The 25,264-nt window shown below is 40.7% G+C and overlaps 1 protein-coding gene across 1 annotated transcript in view; it reads right to left on the bottom strand.

The window, feature by feature from the left end:
• Positions 1 to 3,641: 3,641 nt before the first annotated feature.
• rxfp1 (relaxin family peptide receptor 1) overlaps positions 3,642 to 25,264 on the bottom strand; it is a 40,659-nt gene continuing 19,036 nt past the window's right edge. The window contains 18 exon segments of the mRNA XM_034543004.1: positions 3,642 to 3,650; positions 3,856 to 4,214; positions 5,917 to 6,135; positions 6,367 to 6,777; positions 10,755 to 10,984; positions 12,032 to 12,103; positions 12,912 to 12,983; positions 14,412 to 14,483; positions 15,382 to 15,453; positions 15,658 to 15,729; positions 15,864 to 15,932; positions 16,100 to 16,171; positions 16,282 to 16,353; positions 17,835 to 17,863; positions 17,865 to 17,907; positions 18,663 to 18,734; positions 20,581 to 20,686; positions 22,504 to 22,587. Coding sequence (XP_034398895.1) covers positions 3,642 to 3,650; positions 3,856 to 4,214; positions 5,917 to 6,135; positions 6,367 to 6,777; positions 10,755 to 10,984; positions 12,032 to 12,103; positions 12,912 to 12,983; positions 14,412 to 14,483; positions 15,382 to 15,453; positions 15,658 to 15,729; positions 15,864 to 15,932; positions 16,100 to 16,171; positions 16,282 to 16,353; positions 17,835 to 17,863; positions 17,865 to 17,907; positions 18,663 to 18,734; positions 20,581 to 20,686; positions 22,504 to 22,587 — 2,135 coding nt within the window.

Raw genomic sequence — 25,264 nt, 5'->3', positions numbered from 1 at the left:
GGCATCACGAAGGAGGTAGGGCCAATGAGGCATGAGGCCAGGCCCTTGAGGCAGGAGGCACAAAGAGGGAGGCCGGGCCAATGAGGAAGGAGGCCAGGGCCATGCCAGGGGCAAGATGCATGAAGCAAGGCAAGGAGTCAGGGGGCAGGGCCCAGGAGCCAGGAGCCAGGACCGGCTCCAGACACAGCCAGGGTGTCAGAGGCAGTACAGAGATGAGTCCTTTATCTGATGCAATTAGGAGGTCAAGGCCACTCCACTTGAGGACAGATCGGCACCGGTTGAGATCATCAATCTTTATTTATTACTCATATTGGTTTATTGTCCCGAATGTTGTTTTTCCAAAAATTGTGATTTTGACTGTGGCTCTTTACCGGTTGTGCTTTCTGCTTTCCATCAGCAAGTCCTTCTCTATTGAGAATGAATATACAAGCATAATCTCACACCGCATAACACTCCAGTGTGGTACAACGTGATGCATATTGCTCAGTAGAAAATCTGTGTACATGGAGGAATAGAGATCCAGAGAAATGTGGGCTGTTGCTCATTTTAGGGATAATAACAAAAACGTTGCAACAACGTGGGGAGAGTGCTGTGAGAAATTCCTTCTCCAGGGTGCTGCCAAGTCTAGATTGTTAAAAGCCATACCGATCTCCATGATCTCTCCTGGGTCGAGGCGGCTTCCGTATCGAAGAAAAAGGCTTGTGTGACAGAAAATGCACAAACAGAGGTCGCAACTTCATATTTAAAGGTAACCCTAACCCCGTGAGAAGAAAATGTGTTCCGGCTTAAAAGACTTAAAAGACAATTTGGGACCAACCCCCTGATGGACTTTCGAGAAATTGTATTATTTGACACATCAATTTAATGACACTAGACAGATTACCAAATTCACTGAACCGATGAGGACATTCACTGCCCAGCATGAGTCACACACATACAGTGTGTATCCCTGAGATTAGACTTTAAAACTCACTGAAAATGCTGTGCACGTAGAAATATATTGATGGCCTACTGCTAAAAAAATGTCAGGAATCAGGGAATGAATAAATAGAAGTTGGCAGAATTATAATTTTTCTTCAGCATTTTAAGGAATTAACATTAATGCGTGCCAACCGACTGCTTTTAGAGAACGAACAATAATTTTCATTGCAAGGTGTGATTATTGGTACTGCAGGATTTAATTGCGTGCAAACTGCGCGTCCTTTGAATGCTGCTGTAGCTACTCCGCTTCTCTCCCCCAATTTCCATGAAAGGAAAGTTTGGCCTCCATCCCAACCACCACCGCGAGCGCACCAAACACCAACGTTTGGCTGTTCTGCAAACTTTTCCTCGTCCGCCGGTGGATTGCCGTTCAATTCTCCCGTCCACCATTGTGATTACAAAGCTCTCTGCCTGGCTGCCCGTCTCACCTCAACACACTAAGGGTTTCAAAGAATAACGTTGCAGCATGTCTAGCATCATCATGGCTGGGGATTAGTCAAGACAATTTGTCTGTCATACAATAATGTAATCTGGGATAGCTCTCCAGGATTAATCTGGATTAATTAGCATCAAGTACATTAGGCGACTGAAATGGTTAGAATTGACTTTCATAAACTGAAAACCCACTTTCAAAGGGTTAAAGGTAATAACTACTGAGGTAATAAATCAAGTAAGAAGTAGTTGTTTCCCCCCTTATAGACATAAGGGACAAAAAAACCTACTTCTTACTTGATTTATTACCTCAGTAGTTATTGACGCATACTGCCGTAAGAACACAGGGTCATCCGCCTTGGCTTCGCTGGGTATTTGGTCATAAATCAAAGTATTGGCCAATTAAAAAAAATTATGATTAAAAAGTTATTAACATTTCATGGCGCCCAGTAGTTGAGATCTTACAGCCCGTACCAACGGGGCAGACACCGAGCCACGGTGTTAGCATGACTGAAAATAAAAATTATTATTATTTTTTTTTTATATTTGTGTAATTTGCAAAATAAAAAAATTGGCTTCAAGTCATTATACGCTTTCAAAACTTCGAGGAATACTACGAAGGCCCTTCGTTGCTCTTCTGGCTCATTGACACAGATAAGATAAGATAAATAACCAATATAAACCAAATAATATTTAAGTCAACAAGCAGATGAGAGACATAAATATGTTTATTGTTCACACGTCAAGAAAAACAGAAATAAAAACTACCATTGTAAATAATGATGGTAAGACACAAGTCAATTCAACAAATGAAATGCTAAAACATTTTTAAAAACATGTTTCCTCATCAACACTTTATATAAGCCTGCATATATTATCAGTATATCTACAAAGGCCAGCTGGCTTCCACGTCTTTTCAATATTATGCAAATACTAATGGCACACATAATGTTTCACTTATCATCACTTATCATTCATACAATGTCTGAAAGGATACATTTCCACAGGAATCAGTAGTTTATTGAACAAAGTATGTGCACAGTTTATGACCATTGTACAAATGTCTTCACCGTACAGATCATTGTAAAAAAAGAAAAGAAAAAACGTGTAGTGTGGTGTAGCGGTGAGTAACCCCAGACCAGCTGGGATACTTTTCTCTCCCCAAAAGGAGTACATTCTTTTTTTACATTCAATATTTCTATACAATAATGTTTGTTGGCAGAGGCAACACAGAAAACACTAAATGGACTAAATACAGAATTCAAATGTTGTCCTTTTATCCCTCCTTAGCAGACTGGATGAATGCTAATGCTGCGTTCACACCAAAAGTGTCGGGAATATTCGCAACGCTTTTGGTGTGAACGCTGCATAACACTTAGAAGGTCACCTGGATGTACAAATGTTCTTTGCTGCATGTAAATTGCATGACTCCTTATCAATATGATATTAAGCTATCAATGTGAAATGTGTGCTGTTGATGCCAATGCACGTTTGAAAAGAGAAAGGCAAATACAGTTTTAAAGTTTTAAATTCTGATGTTTTCAAAGGCTTTTTCTGCAATTTCGTTCTTGTATGTTCACCCTCGCTCAAAGACATTAAGAACTACAGTAAACGTGCTTCAAAAGTTTCATAATGAACAGAACAGTTGTGGTCCTTTTTTTAGTTTCATGTTATTTTAGATGTGCATCGTGAGCAGAATTATCAAATACAAATACCCAATAATTTTTACTTCCTCGCCTGATTTTGATTTTTGATTCTAAAAATTAACATTTCTGAGTTATTTTGCAATGCGTCTCCCATCCAAGGACCAAACTACGGTTTCCAAAGTGAAGATTATACTTCTACACTCAACAATTATTGTGGAGCATAAAACGGCACCGTATTTGAAGTGCCGTAACCACAGAGGGGGGGCTGTCAAATGGCCGACGGGAGCTGTAGTTACTGGATTCAATTCTTTAAAAAAATCAATGTTGGAAATTAAGTTGGCCAAACTTGGACTTCCTAATATAATAGTAGATTAATATTCAGCTCAGAATAGGGACAGAATACTCAGCTTTCAGAAAGAAGAACATTTAACTGAGCAATGAAAGATCACAGAACAAAAACCAAACCATACTCGTGGCATGGCTGCAGCTCCGCATTGATAGATATATCTCTTGGAAAGCTGCCATTAGTCTTCATTAGAGGAGCTGTAGTGCCACACTGCACTGACTTCATCCATTGCCCCTTTATGGATGCTGCGTATAGGCAAGAAAATGTACACAGTGGGATTTCTAATGGAGATACTAATGAATACGAATGATTTTTAAAACACAAAGAAGAAATCTGGACACAAATCAATGACCGTTTTTGCTAAGATTAATGAACCTGAATCACAATTGATCTGTTCAGGTGGCGAAAAAATTGTTTGTGCGTGTGTTTGTGTGTTTCTGAGTGTGTTACGCATCGCGTCTGTGAACATACTCACAACACTGTATGCTCCTTCTGAAATTGATTCGTGCACGTGATAATGTCATTGTTGGTATTTCCCACGGGGGCGAGCTTGGCTATCGTGCCCGTGGCGGCCGGCGAACGCGCCGCGGCGAGGCCGTGGTTGTTCTCCTGCGGCGGCCACATTTCCTGCCAGGTGAGCGACGGGTGATGAGGCGGGTGACCGCTGAGCAGAGGCCTCCTCTGCCTGTAGTTGGCCCACACCTGCAGAATGGTCTCTTTGAAAGGCCGCGTGGTCAGAGTGTAAAGGATCGGGTTAAGGGCACTGTTGATGGGCAGAATAAATATGACCACCCAGGAGCTGATGGTGCCTGGCGAGAAAGAAAAGACGCGGAGAGGAAGAAGTCAAAACAGACCATTCAAAAAGTCTTTACGTTTAACATGAATATAAGTTGGGAGAACACTTCAACATGAACCCTTTTATTAAACACATTTATTTAATAAATGAGAATCTCTTTTAATTAGGAAGCTCCAGTTTAGCAGGTTATGGATATAACGGATCACGCACAATACTAATAGGCCATTAGGGTATTCAGTGCAAACAACATTGAGGTTGTAGCTGAATGCTCTTCCTATAGCGATGAATACCTGCTAGCTATTCTCAACAACTAAGCCGGGGCCCACTCCTGGGTCTTAGAGCACCACCTAGGAGCGACGTCGTGATACACAATTTCGACATCCAAATTGATAATAACAAGCACGCACCAAACTCAAATTTCACTAGAAAATCGGATAAATTTGCAGAAAAAGGTCTTTTTAAAAAATCTAGTATGTAACTCACATAAGAGTACATACATATAATCGTGATATATATCGTTATCGCGATGTGAAATGACCCCAATCGGGATGGAAGACCTGGGGCGTATCGCCCAGCATTGGCCTGAAGACATGATGACAAGCTATGATGAGGGTGAGCAGAATATTAGTTTTGGTCATTACAGCTGACAAGAGGCACAACACAAGATTTACAGCCCAGTTTGTTTCTTTTTCCTTTTGAGTCATGCTGTTTCTTTCTCATTTATCCAGGGACTCCCTGTCCCTGGATTTTCTTTAACAATCAGAAGTGGGCCGTAACAAAAAGGTTGAGGTCTCTGTGACAGATAATGCAATACTTCTAGGTCACACTCCACCACAAATCCCTCTTTTTAGCACTCATCTCCCTGTAAGCTTGAAAGGTGGCTCTAAAACGTTATTTAATACTCCTGTGTCGACCTTATTGTGTCATTGCTCCTTATCAAAGCTGTGAGCAATGAAGAACTGCTACATGTATAATACATGGAATAAAGATATTGGTATGGTAGATGGCAGGGATGTCTAGAACTCACATATGAAATTACCACAAATGGAAACATAGGATTAATTCGATACCTTGTGTATAATATATAAATAACATGACTTTTCACATCCTCTGGGCTTGTGGGTGCCTATGTAAACGCAGCAAAAGATATGAAAGATATGGCATTTTGAAACAGAAACGTAGTGGTGTGGATTTAGCCTCGGAGTGACTCACTCATGAATGCCTTTTAGTCCCCTGTGATAAAGTAAAAAAAAATCATTGAAAAATGCAATTCGTAAATTAAATGTTTCTCTTACAGATTGGTGTCTTTCAAAATATTAGGGGAAAAAAAACACCTTTATAAGAAAGCTGGAAAAATAAGGAAAAACAAAAAATGTTAATAAAGCATTACTTGAGTATTGAAAGGACAACATAAGAAGACAGAAACCACGAGTAACAATTCCACAGAATATGGTTGAGGGTGATAAGTATGAATATGTTTGTGTGTGAGGGGATGCAATGATGGTGATGACAATCGTAGTCTTTCAACCTGTGAAATTATGAAATTGTATTATTTCTTTGCTTCTTTTCTGACAGGAATTGCCACTGAATTCAACGGCACACTACAAACCTTTCAGAGCCACATTAGCTAGCCTACTGAGGGGTTGTATTTGATATTAAACATGTACACTTTCAGTTGAGCATCCCTTTAAAAGGTTATAGCACTTCTACTGTACCGGGAATCTCCACCTGCAGCAGCGACAGGATCTTGAGGATGAAAATGGGGATCCAGCAAAGGGAGTCAGTGATGACGATAGAGAAGAACCTTTTGGCGATGGTCACCTCTTTCTTGATGTGGTTGCTGTATTTAGTGGCCTGAGTCCCTGTTCTCTGGATGTTATAGAACATGCTTGCATAGGATAAGACAATGATGAGGAATGCCACCAAGTTCAGACCTGCGGAGAAATATTCGGTTAGTTTCTGGACTGCCATGCAACTGCGGTAGCACACGTTTGGACACTTATAACAAAGCTATGCGTCCGCATGCATATGAATACAAATATGCTCACTAAATAGTAACTGTGATTTAGAGAAGTGGCTTTAGAGAACGAGGGAATAAACAAAACAGTCAATCAAACGCACGATAAAAGTTTAAAAAAGGACTATAGCGAGAATGAAATGCCCACCCAGGAAAATGACGATGGAGTAAACATGAGCCCAGAGCGTCTCCGGCTGCTCGGAGTGCAGCGGGAAGCAAACGCCGTTTGTCCCGTAGAAGTTGCGAAACAGCCCCTTGCAGGCCAGCGGCAGAAGGGCAATGATGAAGCCGAACACCCATATCCCGAAAAGGATGGTGACAGTTCGTCTCCATCCAGGCGTCAAGTACTGGAAAGGGTAGACGATGCAGATGTACTTCTCCAGAGTGAGGTAAGTGAGGAGAAGGACGGACACCTCCGTGGACAGCATGGCCAAGGAGCCAATGACCTGACACTGACCGCTGTCCATCCAGGCCTGAGCGTGCCGGTTGTACTCGCCGCGGAACTTCAAATCATACGCGCCGATCATGAAGAGGTAGACGCCCATCAGCCCGTCTGCACCTGCAAAGGAAGGGGCGCTGTAATTTGCAACACATTCGGAGGGTTTACTGACGGTAAAGAAGTCTGGTTCACACGCCCCCTGGGAAGAAGTGCAACCTCACCCCGAGGTCTGAGCCTATTTCCATCCGCTTTAACACGACATGTTCATTCACCCGTTCATACAGTGATGGCAGGGGGCTACCATGCAAGGTGCCACCTGCCCATCCGGATGACCTCACCATTCGTACCCAAACATACACAGATGGCACAAGCTTCGGGGCACATCGGGGCACGATCCGCTATCTCACTGAGCCACAGTCGCGCCAAAATAAATAAAACACGTTTTAACTGTTTAGTACCTCTTTAAATAAGCAAACTGTTTGGCTGCTGCTTACACCTTGAGCATGGTTCATTCGGAAACCGCAATGTCGGACGCATTTATTTGAACGCAAAATATGAACACGCCACTCAACCTAGTAAATCCATGCATAGTAAGACGAATCTATAGGACAAACCACCAGATGCTCACATTAGGGCACACCGTTAAAATTTTGTGATCAATAAAGGGAGGACAATTACAGCAAAGAGTGCAGAGAGCATCACGCTTTGCTGTCAGGGAAGAAAGACAGGTTGCAACAAGCTCATTGCATTAGATCTAAAAATAATCGTACATGCTGAATGTGTAGAATATAGATGTATAGAAACTGCACATTCAGAATTCCAAACCAGTGCCCCCGCTGCATAGTGTTTAATAAGTGGCATTTGAGTTAATCTTACTCAACCACAATAATCCTACCCCGACCGATATAAAGTATATTATCAGCAGAGGTTGGATTATTATGGTAATAGCCAGTCATTCCTGATTACACTCTGGTCAGATGTATCAATGACAGGCGTGCACAGAAAGATTGCACCTGCAGCTTCTCACACAAATGCGATGTGCATTTATGGAAAATACACACGTTTTTGTGTAAATATATATTTACCTCCAAAGACACTTCATTTCAAACATACCCGACTTTTATAAATTGCAATGTGGCAAAGAGAACGACAGGAAGAGAAAAATCTATGCTGTGAAGCATTTGGATCACGCTTAATGGAAACGTGCATCAGTTCGACATTTAGGTGAATGTACGCGGTGTCACTTTCTTGCCGAGAGGATGAGAATATTCTGTCATACGGTAAATATGTAACCGGAGTCAGGAGCCGGTTAGCTTAGCTTAGCATAAACAATGGAAAGAGAGGGGGGAAACAACAAGCCTGGTCACAACATCTTCTTTTAAAGTAACAATTAAAACTTGGCTAGCTATGGGGTTTTGTGCCACACTATTTCGTAGCATGGGGGTGCTGGTCCAATTAAAACATTATGTGAATAAATATCTGGTCACCACACATTATACAAACATAATTATTGATGCATGATAATATGGTAAAAACACACATTGGATAATAGTTTTTGACCTACACCTACATATATATATATATATTTATGGATAATTGTGGACTAGGCAGTACTTATGTGTGCATAACTACATGATGCCAATGAATACAATGTATATAGGTAAAGACTGGATATGCACATTCCTGCTTCATATACTGTTTGCATTACATCTTCACAAGCCCTAAGCCCTACATTGAGTAAAGGTTTATGTACAAAAAATAAATAAATCCCAGTACCACATGTTGTTCTATTTGATATTCTACTTTCTCTGCCCGTGGCAAGTTAATTAAAGTGTTTCGCTGAAATTTAACTCAGTTTAAATCCTTCAAGGAATTCTCCTCTGCTTCATGTTAAATAATATGATACATCCATTAATCAAACCCTCCTGATAATAGTTCCTTTGATATGGAAACATGCCAATGTTCTTCAAAGAGCATTTTATTTGACTCCACACAGTATGTTTCAACACTGTATGTTTCATCATTAAAGACTCCCTCTATGTTTTTTTAAATCTTATAATTGGCCTTGTAAAAATTGATTGGGACAGCTGGAAAAATAAAACTAATCTATATTTGAGAAATAATGTACAGAAACTGCGTTTGAAAAGAAACGGATAGATAAAGAGAGGCAGAGAGAAATAGGGAATACTCTTGGTGCCTCAAACTATATCTTTGTTGACAACCTCAGACTCATCTTGTTAAAACTCCTTTAATAACTAGATTAAAAGCAACGTTACTTGCACAGGGAGACATAATCCACCGTTGCACATTTTGCTCGCGTTAATTACCTTCATATCTGTTTTTGTCTGGATCTCAGCCACCAGAAATTAGTCCGGTACTGAAAACAGTTCACACTGAACGACATTAATATACTTTTAAAAGGTCGACATATTAAACAAGTGAGCCCCAATATGAGATTATGAATAACAACTGCTGGCTGTCATTGTGGCTGCAGCAGGAAAGAGAGCAGATATCAGCTATATATATTATATTGTTAGGACATTTATGTTTTGATATCTTTTGTGCTTGAAAGCTTTCTCTCTCTGGTGCAGTTAATACAGTCATGACCATAAAGTCAATGTACACTAGCTGGTTTTTATACCCGCATTGATCCATTCAGGGAATTCCCATACCAGCGAGGTGCTTATTTTGTTTGCCTTATATTCTTTTCAACAGCATATGCATGAATAAAATGTCCTCCTGTGACTTATAATAACACGGTGAGAGCCATACCGTTATGTAAAGCAGGAGCAAACATGCCAAAACTGGAAGGAAATGCCATTGCATGATTTTCACATGAGTAACTGCATCCCATTAAAAGATCCGAGATTGGGGGCATTGCGATGGCCTCTCGGATGGTCTGAGGATGTCGATGGCGAGCCGGCGACTCACAGCTAACCGTGCTCCCCGTGTTTACTTGAGGGGAACAGGAGGGCTCTCACATCCCTTATCCGAATGCCACTGCACATCTAAGCAGTAGGAAAAGCTGCATATCTAAACTTCACATGAATACTCCTAAGCCAATGCATTCATGTGAAGTCCTTGTGCAACTTGGGTTTGTTTGAGTGTGCGCCACAAACATTTCAAAACTATATATTTACTTGGAGCATACGCCGTCAGTCTAAATGACTGGCAACCTCCAGTTCTGACGAATGGAGCAAACGCGGAAGGGAATTTTAAAATGTGCATTCTCTCTACTGACCAGCAGGGGGTGACTCCTGAGAAAATGACATATCAGTTGATATATTCCGTCAGTAAACATTGTAAACTTGAGAGTATGGTCTCAATCTCTAGTTTCAAGTCTTCTTCAATGGTAAAATAGAACATAATGTAGAGTATGCTTTAGGGCGGGGGTTACAGTGATTGACAGGTCTCTGTCGCTACCAGAGCAGTCACATATGATGTTCATTGGTTGAGAAAAACAACAACATGGCGGTGGTGAAAATCGACAAACTCAAGGCTTCCAAACGCCGGTCCACAAACCGATGGGTGATGTCACAATGACTATGTCCACTTCTTATTTACAGCCTATGATAACTATTATTATCTTGGCAGATGAGTGAGCCAGAGAGCTTGCTATTATTCATTCAAAGGCCTGGAGCAGTTTCTTTGTGTCAATGTTACGCCACGAATAATGTTTTGGAGTTTGTGAATCTTTAAATTCAGTGATGGATAATATGACATTAAAGAGATTGTATCATTTTCTTTTCATTTAGTCGTATTCATGAGGGTGCCAGTGTGTGTAATATACAATCAATGTCGATGAAGCGCACGGATAAGCACATTGGAAACTCAATTAAAATGTACCACTACGGACTATTTGCTTCAGAATATTAAAGTATTTTCTAGAATTTGTCACTTTTGTTGATGTATCCATAATTCCAGAGGTCTATAATTTGACAATTCTATCATGATAACAAAAGATCTGTTTTTGGCTGCTAATACTACACTCTTTCCCCTAATGACTTAATTGGATAATACGTGTTACGTATATAGATTGTAAATCATGCTCTATGATGATAAAGGATATTCTCTCCTTCCAATGCAGTGCGACTCACAGCAGAGAGAAATGATGCACATGGCGTGGAGTTTGTTCTCGGATCGGATGTACGAGCGCATGCAGATGACGAAGATGTTGCCGAAGCAGGTGGTGGCCGAGACCACCCACACGAAGACCCTCAGCACGATGTTGGCCAGCAGGTCCTCGAAGGACGAGATGCCGTCGGTGTTGGGCTTGCAGCTGCGCACATGAGGAGCGTAGCCGCAGTACTGGAATTTCTTGAAGTAGCTGTGATTGCGGATCAAAAAGAAAGAAAGAAAGAAAGAAAGAGCGTCAAGTTGAGCAAAAAGATAAGGAAGTCCATTTATGTTCGAACGCAAGGTTTTTTGTGTTCTTACAGCCTGGTGTGCACTCTGCACTCTGTTTTCAGGGGTTTTCTTTTCACAAGTTTAGATAGAAAACACAACAGAATTGTTTGGGTGGTTTTGATTGGGGATTTGATTGGGTTCAAACTCAGGGTATAGCTGTGGGGCTTGAGAGGTCTACATAATCTCAAAAACCTATTTGGATTGAAATTGATTTTTTTCTTTCTTCTCAAAAACTCCATATGCCTTTTGCTTTGAGCTATCCAGGAGAAATGCCTTCAGTCACAAACCAAAGTGTTGGAACATTCTGACCCCGATGGTGCCGCTAGACGAAAGGTCAGGGGGATCGCCAAAGTTATTACAATTCATCCTGAGTGGAACATGAACGTCTGTGGCAAACTTTATGGCAATACAAATGTCAACCTCATAGTGGCTCGGGATCACCACGGCCATCAGGATTCACCTTCTGGGGGCAATGAATGATTGTACAACACTTTGGTCCAGACTGACCAGCAACAGGTCTTTCCAGAAACATCGTGCCGGTTACGACTTCATCTGTGGATTATCCCCAGTACCAGCAAAGCGGTTTCCGTCAAGAGATATGTTGCCTTCCGAAAAGATAGATATTCTTTTTCTTATGCTGTGAGCACCACAAACTAATTTCCAATCACCTCCATTGTGTCGGTCCAGTGGCGGAGATCCAAGAGACAAAAGCAAATAATGTTCACGGCTGGAGTCTTACGCGATTACATATGAGGGAAGGGGCATTTATTTTCTGTCTGTTGCAATCCTTTCCAGGACCTGCGTGGATGTACCGAACGCCGTTTTACCCACAGAGAAGATGGATTACACTCAGCTTGAGTTCATCTCCCAGTCAGAGCGTGAAAATCTTGATAAGCCTCTTTCTGGACTCAACACTACAAACACATGTGAACGAACACACGGTAGAGCGTGACGGTGGCGTACTTACATATGAGTCAAGTATTTGAGAGGTTCGAACATCCTCCGCTGTATGTTTCCAATTTCTATTCCTTCAATGCTCCTGGAGAATATAATGACATATCGATTGAGTGGCGCTCACACACAGAGACATTTTACAACTTATTGATTAGAGAAGCATTTCTGCTCGGCCACAAGTACATTTTCTTTCATATGTTAATACACGTTATGACACTCGTGTCTCAGGAAGCAAGACAGTAAAGAACAATCATGCAGCCAAATGCTGTGACACAAACAAAATGGGACACGGTTGAAAGAATAATAACCTCCCTCCATCCTATCCAGTTTATGTTTTCAGACTGCATATCATCTTACCTACCACCTAAAGCACTTTATAACACAAGCCAACCATTACCCATTCTCACACACACACACACACACACACTAGACTGTTGGCAGAGACTGCCAGACAAATTTAATAAAAAAAGAATTTCACGCTGTAGTTATTTTTAGACATCACACACACAGACCTAAAATACAGCACACCAACTTGCAGAAAACAGGAGCTCTGCGCATGCTTTCATTGAGGGACTGAGAAATGTCAGAGCAAGGGGCCCCGAGCAGTCGGGGGTTCGGTGCCTTGTTCAAGGGCACCTAAGCAGTGCCTTAGTTTAAAATTAGCTGCAGGAGTCGTACATTACATTTCATTTAGCTGACGCTTTTATCCAAAGCGAGTTGCAATCACACACCGTAGACACAGCTACGGGGAGCAATTTGGGGTTAAGTGTCTCAAGGACACATCGACTAGGGCGTGAGCAGGGATCGAACCGCCGATCCTCTGATTGAAAGATCTGCTAACCCGCTAACCAGTGACCCACAGTCTCCCGTACAGTGTAGCAACATATACTTACAATGACTTGAGTTTATGCAACTTGTCAAAGTGGTCAACTTGGAGCTCCACGATAGGATTGTAGGATATATTTCTAGAAGATAAGAAACTCCTCAATTAGTTCACATGGAAATACATCCTCTTTATTATTGACATCATTTTCTGAACGTCATTTTTCATGCACATGCATATCTGGAAGATAGTTTCCTTGCATTATTCCTCTTTAACTGATGGCATCTTATGATCCAGCCACCACAATGTTGAGACTCCTACAGCACCACGACTTACAAGCTAGAATCCTTCTGATTTTCATGAAATCTAAATCCAATTTCTGTTACTATTTTGCATTTCATCCGAAATTCTCATGTATTAACAAACAGTTGAGAAATCTCAAGATAGTAGTTGTTATAAGAAGTGTGAGAGTCCGCCATTCCTGCATTGGATTCAGATTACATACCTAAGAACGAGAGATTCACAGGAAAATGTAGCATGTAATTCAGCGATATTTTATATAATTTATAGCTGTTCACTCTTTTTACAACATCTTAAATGACTGCTAATGCAAACATAACACCCTACTGCATGGTGGCTTTTTATTGTGAAGCAGCCACAAGGAAATGCAATGTGTTGGTCCGGGTGCTCAGCACTAATTCAGGAGTTCATATACTATTTAGTAATCACTTTGAACTTCAATCTTCTCGAAGCATACAGCAGAATCTGTGGCCATTCCCTGGCAGCGAACAAAAGAAAGCTAAGTAGTGTAAGATTCGTGTTCAAAGCTCCGGGTCCCGTGGCCGCAGGAAATTCAGGATTCGAGTTAAAGTTTAACAATATTTAATGGCAAAGATAATACTCATGTAGCGTTCACGATCGTGGGGCCAGAAAGGAGGAACTCTCCACAGACGGAGTGCAGCTCCCAGGGAGCCACAGACCGGGGCTGTCTCGAGTCTCCAGACCAGTAGAACCATGTCCCCAGAACAAATGCTCGGCTATTAGTATGGTCATGCAAATGAATTCACACCTAAAGGTTAGTTCCATTGGTCAGTTCAAAGGATGCCGCAGTTCTACTCGCTACGCCAATTAGTAAACAGGCGAGGTCAAAGCTCACTCTTCCGGTCAAGGACAGGAAGTTCCCCTTCACAATAAAACCCTATTATCCTGCCTTCCGAATAAAAGCAACACATTAGGTTTCAATCGGCATCCATTTGAACTATTGTCTAAACAATAAAACATTCATTCATTCTCATGCATCATACAGTTAATCATTACATTTGTCATTAAAACAGAATAATAAAACAGTGATCCTCTCTTATGTTTCATAATACATTCCTCCAGAATATTCCTCATAATATCCCAAATTAATTATCATATCTTTCTTTATGTATTAATTTAAAACATAAACTTCTTTTATCTACATGTGCAAATATATATAAAATCCACTACAACCTAACAGTAGCTATGAAATAGCAACGCTTGTGTACAGATTTGTCCATCGCGGTGTATTTGTGTAAGCAGAACTCACAGTTGGAGCAAATCCCCCAGTAAGACAAAGAGATTGGGAGGGATCGCCACCAGTCTGTTGCTGGATAGATCCCTGCACGCCGAGATAAAAATAATCATTTCCACAAAGAAACAAAGAACAACAGACAGATACTGATTGCTGGGTTTCTGACAGATGGTCCACTGTAACTCTTGCGATGTACGGGGTGAGGATTGCATAATAGGCACGCTGAAAACAACACTCCTGCGGTGAATGCTGTGATTATTATGCAAATCACAGAAATTGGATTTCAGAGCATTTGGGTTATTGCTTGTTGTCGGGATGTAATTAATGAGAGTTAAAAAAAGAAAGAAGATTAACCAACTCCAACTTTAACAACGGGGATAATTCTTCTACTGGAGACCATGGATAATCCTAACACATTTAACCGAAATCCAACCTGTAGATCTTTATGAATTTTGGGCCTGACCAAAAAGGTCAGAGTCTAACCAAAATAATCCTTGGGGAACACAAATGTATCTACAATCTGCCTAGAAGTGCAGAGGTGTGTAGGTCTGGAACAAAGTATTGGACAATAAGCCCCGCTAACTGGAACGCGGACAACACATTTGTGTCTTCCATCCCTCATGAGGCCTTTCAGCTAACGGGAAGAACAAAAGGAACAAATGGTCCAAATGACATATTTGTTCAACGACGCCTTCATTTCAAATGTGACATCATTAGACTTATCTTCGTAAAGGGTGTCAGTTGTTGCTTGCAGCTATGTTTGAAGTTGTTACTGCTTAGACAAAAAGTTACTGCACATTAAGGCTCACATACTTGTCCAAGCATATACTATATATGCAATATCCCACTCTGCACGTTTTCCCCTCTCTTCTGCATATAGCACCTCTTCACAATATTTCACATGCACATTGCGTCACGTCAGCTTCCTTTTTGGTCACAATCGTGAAACAGTTTGTTGGGCACAATAAAAAAAAAATGAACTTACAATTCTCCAAGCTTTTGAAGGATGGAAAAAGCCTGTTTGTGTATATGGTTGATCCTGTTGTGCTGTAAAACACTGGAGAAGAGGAATATATATATATATATATATATATATATATATATATATATATATATATATATTTACCATACTTATTGATCTACATATTCACATTGAATGAACTGCCAGCATTGATTCCGAGCATACGCTTATCACATTTTGAGAAAACGGAGGCTGAGCAAACACTTTGCTATGGAATCAATTATGTAGATATGTACTTACAGAACTGTCAGCATGTTGCATGAGCAGAATGAGACATTTCCAATGGTTTCGATTAGATTTCCCTCTAAATCCCTGCACACACAGAGAGGAAGTATCAGACAAATACAAAAAAACACACACACACACACACACACCCACACACACACACACACACACACACACACACACTGCCAAATGACATGTCAGCTTTTGAGCATCCTACTTACAGCCAGTTCAATCTTGGCATTTCCCGACAGATGTCATCCAGATTTGCCAAAGAGTTGTTCATCATAACCCTGTCAATCAGCCAGACGCAACGCAACAATGTGTAGTGCACTCTTCAAAAGGATCAACACTCACTCAATCCAAACCGATCATCAAAACCTCTTAAAATCACAATGTCAGAATTGATTTGACAAGAAATCCCGTCAAAGCAAAAAAGGGGGAAAAAAGAAAAACTCACAGCAAAACGAGGAATTCAGTCCGGAGAAACGTCAAGGAAGATATTTGATTGATATCGTTATTTTCTAGGATCCTACAATGAACAACAGGATATGAAAGATAACAAAAATCCATTAAAATACCCTCATATACTATGCATGCAGCTTTTTATATTCTTTTTCTTTCAGTGAAGAATAAACATACAACCACTCCAGCTTGTGCAGGTCCTGGAACACCCCCGGCATGAGGACAGCGATCTTGTTATAGCTCAGATATCTAACAGAGGAAAGACGAGTTTGGTTATTATGTCGGATAAACTAATAGGAAAACTTGCAACCCTTTGATTTAATTGCATATGGAAGTCCCATACGGTCATTTTCAAGTATTGTAATTGCATTTAATAGTTCATACTTGTAGTTTCTGAGCAGTTTTTGGACTCGTAACTCTATGCACTCCTTTAATCTGGAGTTCACAAATCATTTCACGTTCACATAAAGACTACTTGCTAACCGCAGGCAATGCATTCATATCAAAGCACATGACAATACAGATTAAATATATAGATTATATACAGAAAATATCCCAAACAATCCAAGTCTGCTCACTGTCCCCAAATTAGTGGAGGCTCCATATCCCTCAGGTGAGACAGAATCCAAGGCTTTAAGTAGAATATGGGTGTGTTCCTGCTCTGTAAACCATTCTTTACATCTTTAGAGGAGTCATATATCAACATGCTCTCGAGTGGCTGCAGGCCCTACCACTAACTTGGATTGTAAAAAAAGCCCCAGACACAAAGCTCCCTATCTCGCGATTCAAGCGTGATCAGACGGACTTGCAGTACTGTTGGGGGGGGGGGGGGGCTTTTCATGGAACAAGCAGCAGGTTCTGCTGGACGGCTTCAGAGAACCCGGGGCTACGGTGGACGAGCGGATCGTGGAGGCGGCTCCACGGATCGAGAGCCCCGTTCCAAACTGAATGTCTGAGCAGAAAGAAATCCGAGGAACCGGACTCCGGATTGAGCCGCCGTGTCGGTGTTGTGACGCACTCGCCTTGTTTTTTTTGCACTTTTGCTGGTGAGAGCAGACTCCCCACTATCTCTGTAATACTGAGTGTATACAGCATGTCACTAAAAACACACTTAAAATCAAGGAATTGATTTACCAACTAGTTACACAGGTAGAATAAAGGGAGCTCTCAGAGAATCTGTCCAGCACTGAGGATTCTGCTTCAGAGAACAATTCTCCCTGAAATACACACACTTAATAAAATCAATAGTGATGTGAGACATACTAAATATGGAGGCGGTTGGCGTGGTGATGCAGCAGCATTGCCATTTGCTGTTTTAGTGTCTTATAAGTGGGGTGGACTAATATCTAACTAATTTATAGTGAGAGGTGTCGGTCTAACTGCAGTCTGAACTACCAATTTGCTTCATTTACATCGGACTTTATAATTTTCTTTAAGGACAAAACATGGCCACAAACAACAAGAAAAAAATTAATCCTTAAAAAATACCATTTTGTCGACTAATCATATAGTTGATTTTGTCTACAGATCTGTAAAACTGAATAACTGAAAAAAAAGCATAAAGAACGACTCGATCAAAACAACTATGCAAATATAGTTAATAGTATGTCATAAAAAATGTCGTTAAAGACATCAGAGAATTAGTCTATAATGCTATAAAGAGCCTATAGTACCATGAAATAGTGCCACCATACGTACTTTGTTAGTATCAGACAAATGATCAAACTTACAGCCTAGTTAGATTATAGAGCCCTCTGAAATGCGTCAGGACTCACGTCTCGAATTCTGTTGTGCTGGAGATATCTATACAAAAAAAAAAAAAGCAACGTGTGAATCATTTGAACAATGAGAAAAGGACATTAAATAACCATTTGTTTTATAACTTAAAAGACACACCAATACAATGCTTGACGTTGATTGAGTTTACACAAAGGAATATTCTTAATTGCAAATTCAGCCGTGCAGAGAGAAATTAGTATCTGACACCCGACTGTCACGGTCGACGTAATACCTGGCAAATTCTTTTTTTTTTTCACACATTGCGATTCATTCTGATGTTTAGTTGCGCATATCTCTGGGAACTTCTTTTCAATCCATCACATCTGAATACCGACAGTGTGAGGGAGCCAAACGGTTTGTCGGTCGGATGGTCGAGGCTCGCTCTACCGACGCCTCAGGCGGTGGCGCTGTGCAAAAGGTTGGTACACAACGCGAGTCGCCGACGAGTGAGTCCATGCTTTGGTCAAAGTTCCCAGCAGTTCAGAAGCTTTATGCACTCAGCACCTTTGTAGTCGGGGGAACTCATTTGTTGCCATTGTCACTCAAAGGCCGGGTCGTCGCCATCTCGTCTCTTTTGTATCAAAGAAGGCAAATATGCAAATATGTTGTCGGCGCCCATGCATGCTAACACTACTCATGTATTATATATGAGGCTTCTCAGACATAGATAAAAGACTGAATAAAAGGACAATAAAAGGATAACATGCAATAAATAAATTACAATGCATAAAATACAGGGTGTGTGTTTGTACGCGATCCATCATTCATGGAGAACTCACAGTTTTTGTAGACTCTGGTACTTAGAGAATGTGTTTGCTTTCAGTTTTTGGAGATGGTTCCTTTGTAGGGACCTGAAGGAGAGAGAGAGGCTTAACATCAGCATTCACAATGAGGTTTTAATTCAGCACTTTTGCATGTGAACAGCTGGTCAGCTCATCCCTTTATATTGTCATGGTTACAATTAATAACATGTAATTGATGGGGATTTTGAGCCTGAGGATCAAAAGACCTATTCACCATTAAAATGACCAACTCAATAGATACAAAAAAAGACACCAATACAGAGCAGTACTCTTTTTTTTATTTTTTATCTGTCCTTGGAGTTTTCTTTTCCTCGGTTTTAAAATATTTAAAATACCAACAACGTGTACTGTTTCACCTGCAATTATATTTCCATAAACCTAGTTGTGAATCCAAAAGGAGCCCATTTTTACAACACAGACCTTCGGTCTTATTTTTGAAAGCAGACGTATCATGAAAAACAGACATTGTCCACAGACATTTGTGTATCTGGAGTTCTTTTTAACCCACAAACTGTGTAACCGTAACAACCCAGGGGCTGCCTAGATCAGAAAACATGTGATCTAACAGGCCAAACTCTTGGAACAGGACAGTTCTGGGGCAATGTAAGATGTTCTCACTGTTAACGCCGTCTCCTCGGACCTACCGCCCTCTAACATTGTATTTCTCGGCCAACTGACGGATGACGGTGGTCCATTTCTGTGGCATCACTTAAAGTACCCGGAGGAGGAACAAAAACATTTTATGCTTTTCCTCGAGTGTGAGAACTGAATATCGTTGGGTTTGGGACTATTAGTCCAACAAAGCGAGATATTTGAAGATGTCGCCTTGGCCTGTGAGAGATTTCTTCACCATTTTTCTAACCCGACGGCATGAGAGCAGCACTGTGCCCGTGTGTGAGAAACACTGATTTAATAGGAGGTTTGGCACTTAACAACACATCTCTAAAGGAAAGCGTCCCTGACTTTTACGAGAGGCAGTTATGTCACAGCCATGGAGATATTAGACGGGTTACTACTATAGCCTTCAGTAGGTGGTGTTAAATGTCAGGTGCAACAGATGATGACACTGGAAAGCAACCTGAATAAAGACCTTGAGGCAGCCCTCAGAGTGAGAGAATCGTCACATTTTTGGGCCAATACAAAGAAGAAATATCCCCCTCAATGAGTCCATCTAAAAGGAAGACAACTGGGACACAACTTTTTTTGATTTAAAAGAATCTCATTTGCATAAAACTGAAAACTGAATACCTCTGATAACAAACTAGGGCCTGCGGGCCAAAGCTGTTGTGTGCATTGTGGAGCAGATGCACAGCTGTCATAACTAAACAACATTGTTGTTTTATTTGTATTGTCATTTCCACAATTCATACAAACACAGTTGCCCGAATTCATCAATTTCCTTTTGGCTCTTGAGCACAGGATTCCGCGCCAATGACAAGGCAGAAACTTTGTAAGACATAATGAGGACAGGCCAGGTATTTTGCCACATAAAAACAGCCTAATTTGCGCCGTGAAGAAGACTGAGACAGGCTATTGTACGTCCATCAAACTCTGTATTAACTGCAGGGTTACATGTCCTTCTTTACTTGTTAAAGAATATGTTGTACTATTGTGCCAAAGTAAGGACATCTTGAAATATAAACTTTTGACAGGGGGCTCTAAGAAAACCAAGTGTCTGAGGCTGGCTCTCATGAGACTTCCAAGGGCATTTATTACTCATCCGCTGAAAGTGAGGGGTATTGAATTAGTCACTATCGCCAGAGATTTATCTGTAATTCTGGCTTCAAGTAAGTCCGGCTTCTCGCATGCGGCGGCAGCCAGTCAGGGATGAAGGCTTTTTTCTGAGGACGGATTGAGCTTTAAGATACCAAAAAGAAAAAGAAATTCTACTCACATCATGGTGACATTCATGGCCACCACTGGGACGTCTTGAAGCTGTGCACTGTCACAGTCCAGCTCCAGGTCTCGGCACTGGCAGAGCTCAGGAATGGCACCCAGCACTGGACAGATGGTGGGAAGAGAGAGAAAGAGAGAGAGAGAGAGAGAGACGGGACATTAGAGGACACTTCAATCAAGTGTCAAGACTTGAGCGGTGTGGCTGAATGCCAACCGTTGTCCCGAGATTAAAGCAGCAGAGGCAACAATGACAGCAGAATTCACTCGGAGTGACTTGTAGGATAAAACAATCATGTATCTCAATGTTGCATATGGAATATTCCTCCTGGGTTTAAAACAGCTTTGATTATCTTTCATTGAATCCCAGTACGGATGTGCAAGATGAGATGAAATAGAGCAGGTAAGATTATCAGTCGAAATAATGGCTAATTATCTTTGAGGGCACGTCAGTATTAGCCAAAAATGTTTCTCTTTAATAGGCAAACCTATTTTAATTTACGGAGATTATTAACCATCTGAGAGAAGTTGTGTTTAACTGCCCTCCCAGAGAACTGGATGTTTTCAGAGTTACCATTGACTGAATATCTTGGTAAGGATATTGGCAGAATAAAACTCCAGGTGAAGATGCCATTTTTCTTTATTTTAAACTTCATCTGTGTATCTTGCTGATGTGAGTACTACTTTGCGAATATTCCATTTACACGTCAGTTTTATCATCTGGGCCTTAATGCTCAACGCTGGCAGTTTTATTGTAAGGCAGAACCACGTAAAAGCTCCAATATCAGCAGTCTGAACTGAATCTGAGAGTTCCTGGAAATAACAACAGAAGAGACTAGGATCAGTCGATTGGCATTTCAGGTACCGCACTAAGTTGGTTTAAATCCTATTTATCAGATCAATCTCAATTTGTATTTGTAAACGATGAAGCCTCGATGACCACCAACGTTAGTCACGAAGTTCCACAAGGTTCTGTGCTTGGATCAATTGTATTTATCTTATATATGCTTCCTTTGGGCAACATTATCAGGAAAAACTCCACAAACCTTCATTATTATGCAGATGATACTCAATTATATCTATCGATCAAGCCAGAAGAGACCAACCAGCTACTAAACTTCAAGCATGTCTTAGAGACATAAAAACATGGATGAGCTGCAACTTCTTGATGTTAAACTCAGACAAAACTGAAGTATTCTGATTAGCCTCCCGACTCGAGTGAGATTCACACACACAGACACACACATATCTATCTATATATCCTCTGCTTTTACACTGTCCACAAGTTCCTGTAGAGTTGTAGTGGATTTTATGTATACTTGCACATTTGAATAAGAAATTTTATGTTTTAAATTAATATATAAAGAAAGATATGATAATAAATTAGAGATATTATGAAGAATATTCTGGAGGAATGTATTATAAAGCATAGGAGATGATCACTGTTTTTAACTGTTTGTTGATGACAAATGTAACAATAACCTGCATGAGAATGAATAATGTTTTATTGTTTGGATAGGATAGTTAAGATGGATGCCGATTGAAACCTGAGATGTTACTTTTATACTGAAGGCAGGATAATAAGTTTTATTCTGGAGGGAACTTCCTGAGACATTTGAGCTCGATCTTAGAATGAATTAGCTTAGCGTCTCCATTGTTTAAACTAGCCAATCAAACTAACCTTTAGGTGTGAACTCATTTGTATGGCTATACTAACTACGGAACCTTTATTCTGGAGGGTTTTAACTAGTGTGCCGTGAACGCTATATGACTATTATCTTTCCCATTAAATATTCATTGAATCCTGAATTTCCTGTGGCTACGGGGACCCGAGGTTTCTAGGATATTCTTTCATTCCTTCAAAAGAAAACAATCTGTTACACAGCAGCGATGGCAATATGAAGGTTAGAAACAGAGTACTTACAGCATACATTGGACTTGGTCCCAGTGTTATGGCTGGGCATCCCAAAATACTTGTCGAAAAGATGGGGCCACCCGTTATTATCCCCTGGAAAAGAATACAAGACACACAAAGAAAGCGATTACAAACCCAATCATTTTTTTCCCTTCAAACCAAACATCTTTTATTCAGTATAATTTGTGGTGGTTCATAATGTTCCACTCTGTCAGACAGTACGCAGTCCCTCTCTTTCCCCTTTGTGATGCACGGAAGGACCTTCCCACTCGACAGCAACACAAAAGGTAAGAATAAGGTTCTGTTTCTTTATGATGGCCGCACGTGCGTAAGCGAATGCTTATTTTGTATATGTATGCAGCGCAAATAAACCAAAGACACGCACCACCACAGCGTTTACCTTACAAACAAACGAAAATTAATAAAATGTTGAATGTAATGAGCAATTGATGGACACTGTTAATTTCCTCAACGCACCCCTTGTACAAGAACCACACACACACACATTACGAGAACAACGCCCTGCCGAGAAATGACTATTTCACACTCAAAGTGTGCCACTTCCCGGACAGTACAGAAACGACTCAGGTCCCACTTCAATGCTTCTGAGACTTTGATGCAGCGTTTGAGGTGGTCCGACCCCCCCCCCCCGCACCCCCCCCCAAAAAAATTTATCGTGCCCTGGCAGTCTCGTCGCACATCCGAGTCCAGAATCCCAAACTATCCGTCAACTTTCTTTAAACCTTTGTGCTTTACGGTAACTTGAGCTACCGCTGTGTCTCAGGTAACTGTCGTTTCATCTTTATGAGCCAGCCATTTCACAAAGCCTCTGCTGTAAGACCAATAATCAGACTCTAGTGTGACAAGAAGGGCTTCGCCTTTTGTTTTATGAACAAGGCTCTTGTGGAATGGATGAATAAATCCGTATTGAATGGACGTCATTCATCATCACAGTTTCATTAAGTCCTACATTCATTCCTGGCATGTAACATTCAGATGCAGTATTCATTGTGAATACCCCCCCAGCGATCATAATAAAAAACTCATTATTGATTGCGAGTCACAAACCTTAAACAAAGCACTACATGAGATGGAGACTCTACATGATCCACATGCCAATTGAGCCCACGTGGTGTAGTTCACAAGTCCCCACATTCAATTAAATAGTGGAGTGTAGGTTGAAATGAAGATCACTTGTGAACGCGGAGTGGAACGTGTTGTTTTTACCAATCAGCAACTATAATCAGTCAAATCATTATTGTCTCGCAGGCTAACTGTGGATTGAACATGCAATGCATGGCAATGAGTCTTGGAGTATCTTTGAAACTTTTACTTATTTTTGGAAGTTTCTGTTTGGAAATCAGGTTAATTGTTCATTTTTCTGAAGAGGCCTTGTTTTATTTCAAAGTACAGTTAAGGCTGATGGAAATGCCATTAATGTTGCAGAGGTGTTGGTCATAAAGCAAAGTATTAGATACATTAAAATGTTAAACTGATGATGGAACAAGATTACCAACATTATTACAATTCATTCTTAGGGGGACATCGATATCTGAACCAAATTCATGGCAATCCCTCCAACACCACTTTATGGTGGCACTAAAGGAAAAACAAGGGGATTTCCAAAGTTATTAGCAGTAATTGTCTGTCATAACTCAACAAAGTCAATGTTCTTGGATTCGCAGCCAAAATGCTCGTTAAGATTTTAATCATTTGCATTGTGGTCCGATAAAAATACAACACAGACATCAAATTAGTGAGATACTGATTCACACTGGAATCATTTACCAAATGGAGTCTTTGTGTTACGTTGGCTTATGTTCAGTGTAATGTCTATTTGACAAAGAGATGACATTGGCAGATTATCACAGGAGGACCCAAAGCTGAATTACACGCAGAGCAATGATTCGACGTGTTGGTTTGTAGGTCTTCTACGAACACACACACAGATCCACATGTATGTCACAAGCTCGAGTCAAAAAGGGAGGCAGCAGTCGGTGGCAGTATAAAGCAGCAAATAGCCAATAAAAGAGGAGAATATGAAGTATAATGAGTACAAAGCCGATTAAAAAAATAAAAATAAAAAGGAATTTCAAATGTTAAATGGGGTGTAGACTTGGGTGGTATTACGGGGTATTTAGATATCCAAAATGTATGATTTTTAATATATTCATAAATACAGAGGCTAAGTGTGGGCTAGAGTTGGTGGATAAATGCTACGACACCTCGAGAGCCAAGTTTCCTGTGCCTTACTTGCCTTAAAGGTGGACTGGCTATCTTCATTCTAGTGCTCAGCAAAGCAGGTCGGCACTGTATGCCAATTTTAACACAGCCATTTGTTTGTTTGGTCCTCAGGATACACACCACGTGTTGAATATAGATAAAGCTGTAAATAATGAATCAGCAAGGTACCTTTAAAGCATGGACGTGGAAATGACGTTGGGTTGGGAATTTGAATCTCGGAGGAAAAACAACAGATCATCCATGTTTAGCAGCATAACATGCACTCTAGTTTATTGTGGTATATAGCAGCGGCGTGTCTCTGGGGCCAACACAACACAAATATCTCAAACTATTTGATGGATAGTCATGATGTTTTCCAAAGATATACAAGAAGATACAGTCCAATGAATTAATGGACTTTTCCTCTGGAAGCCATACCATGAGGTTGACAGTCTTTAATTAAATATTCTCAACAATTGTCAAATGGATAGCCAGGAAATGTGGTCCAGATACTCATGGTCCTACTTATGAGAACCTAGGGGTTACT

Source organism: Cyclopterus lumpus, chromosome 10 (assembly GCF_009769545.1).
Source record: "Cyclopterus lumpus isolate fCycLum1 chromosome 10, fCycLum1.pri, whole genome shotgun sequence".
In the NCBI taxonomy this organism is placed as follows: Eukaryota; Metazoa; Chordata; class Actinopteri; order Perciformes; family Cyclopteridae; genus Cyclopterus; species Cyclopterus lumpus.
The sequence above is the reverse complement of the archived record's forward strand: the minus strand, read 5'-3'. Positions and strand labels throughout refer to the sequence as shown.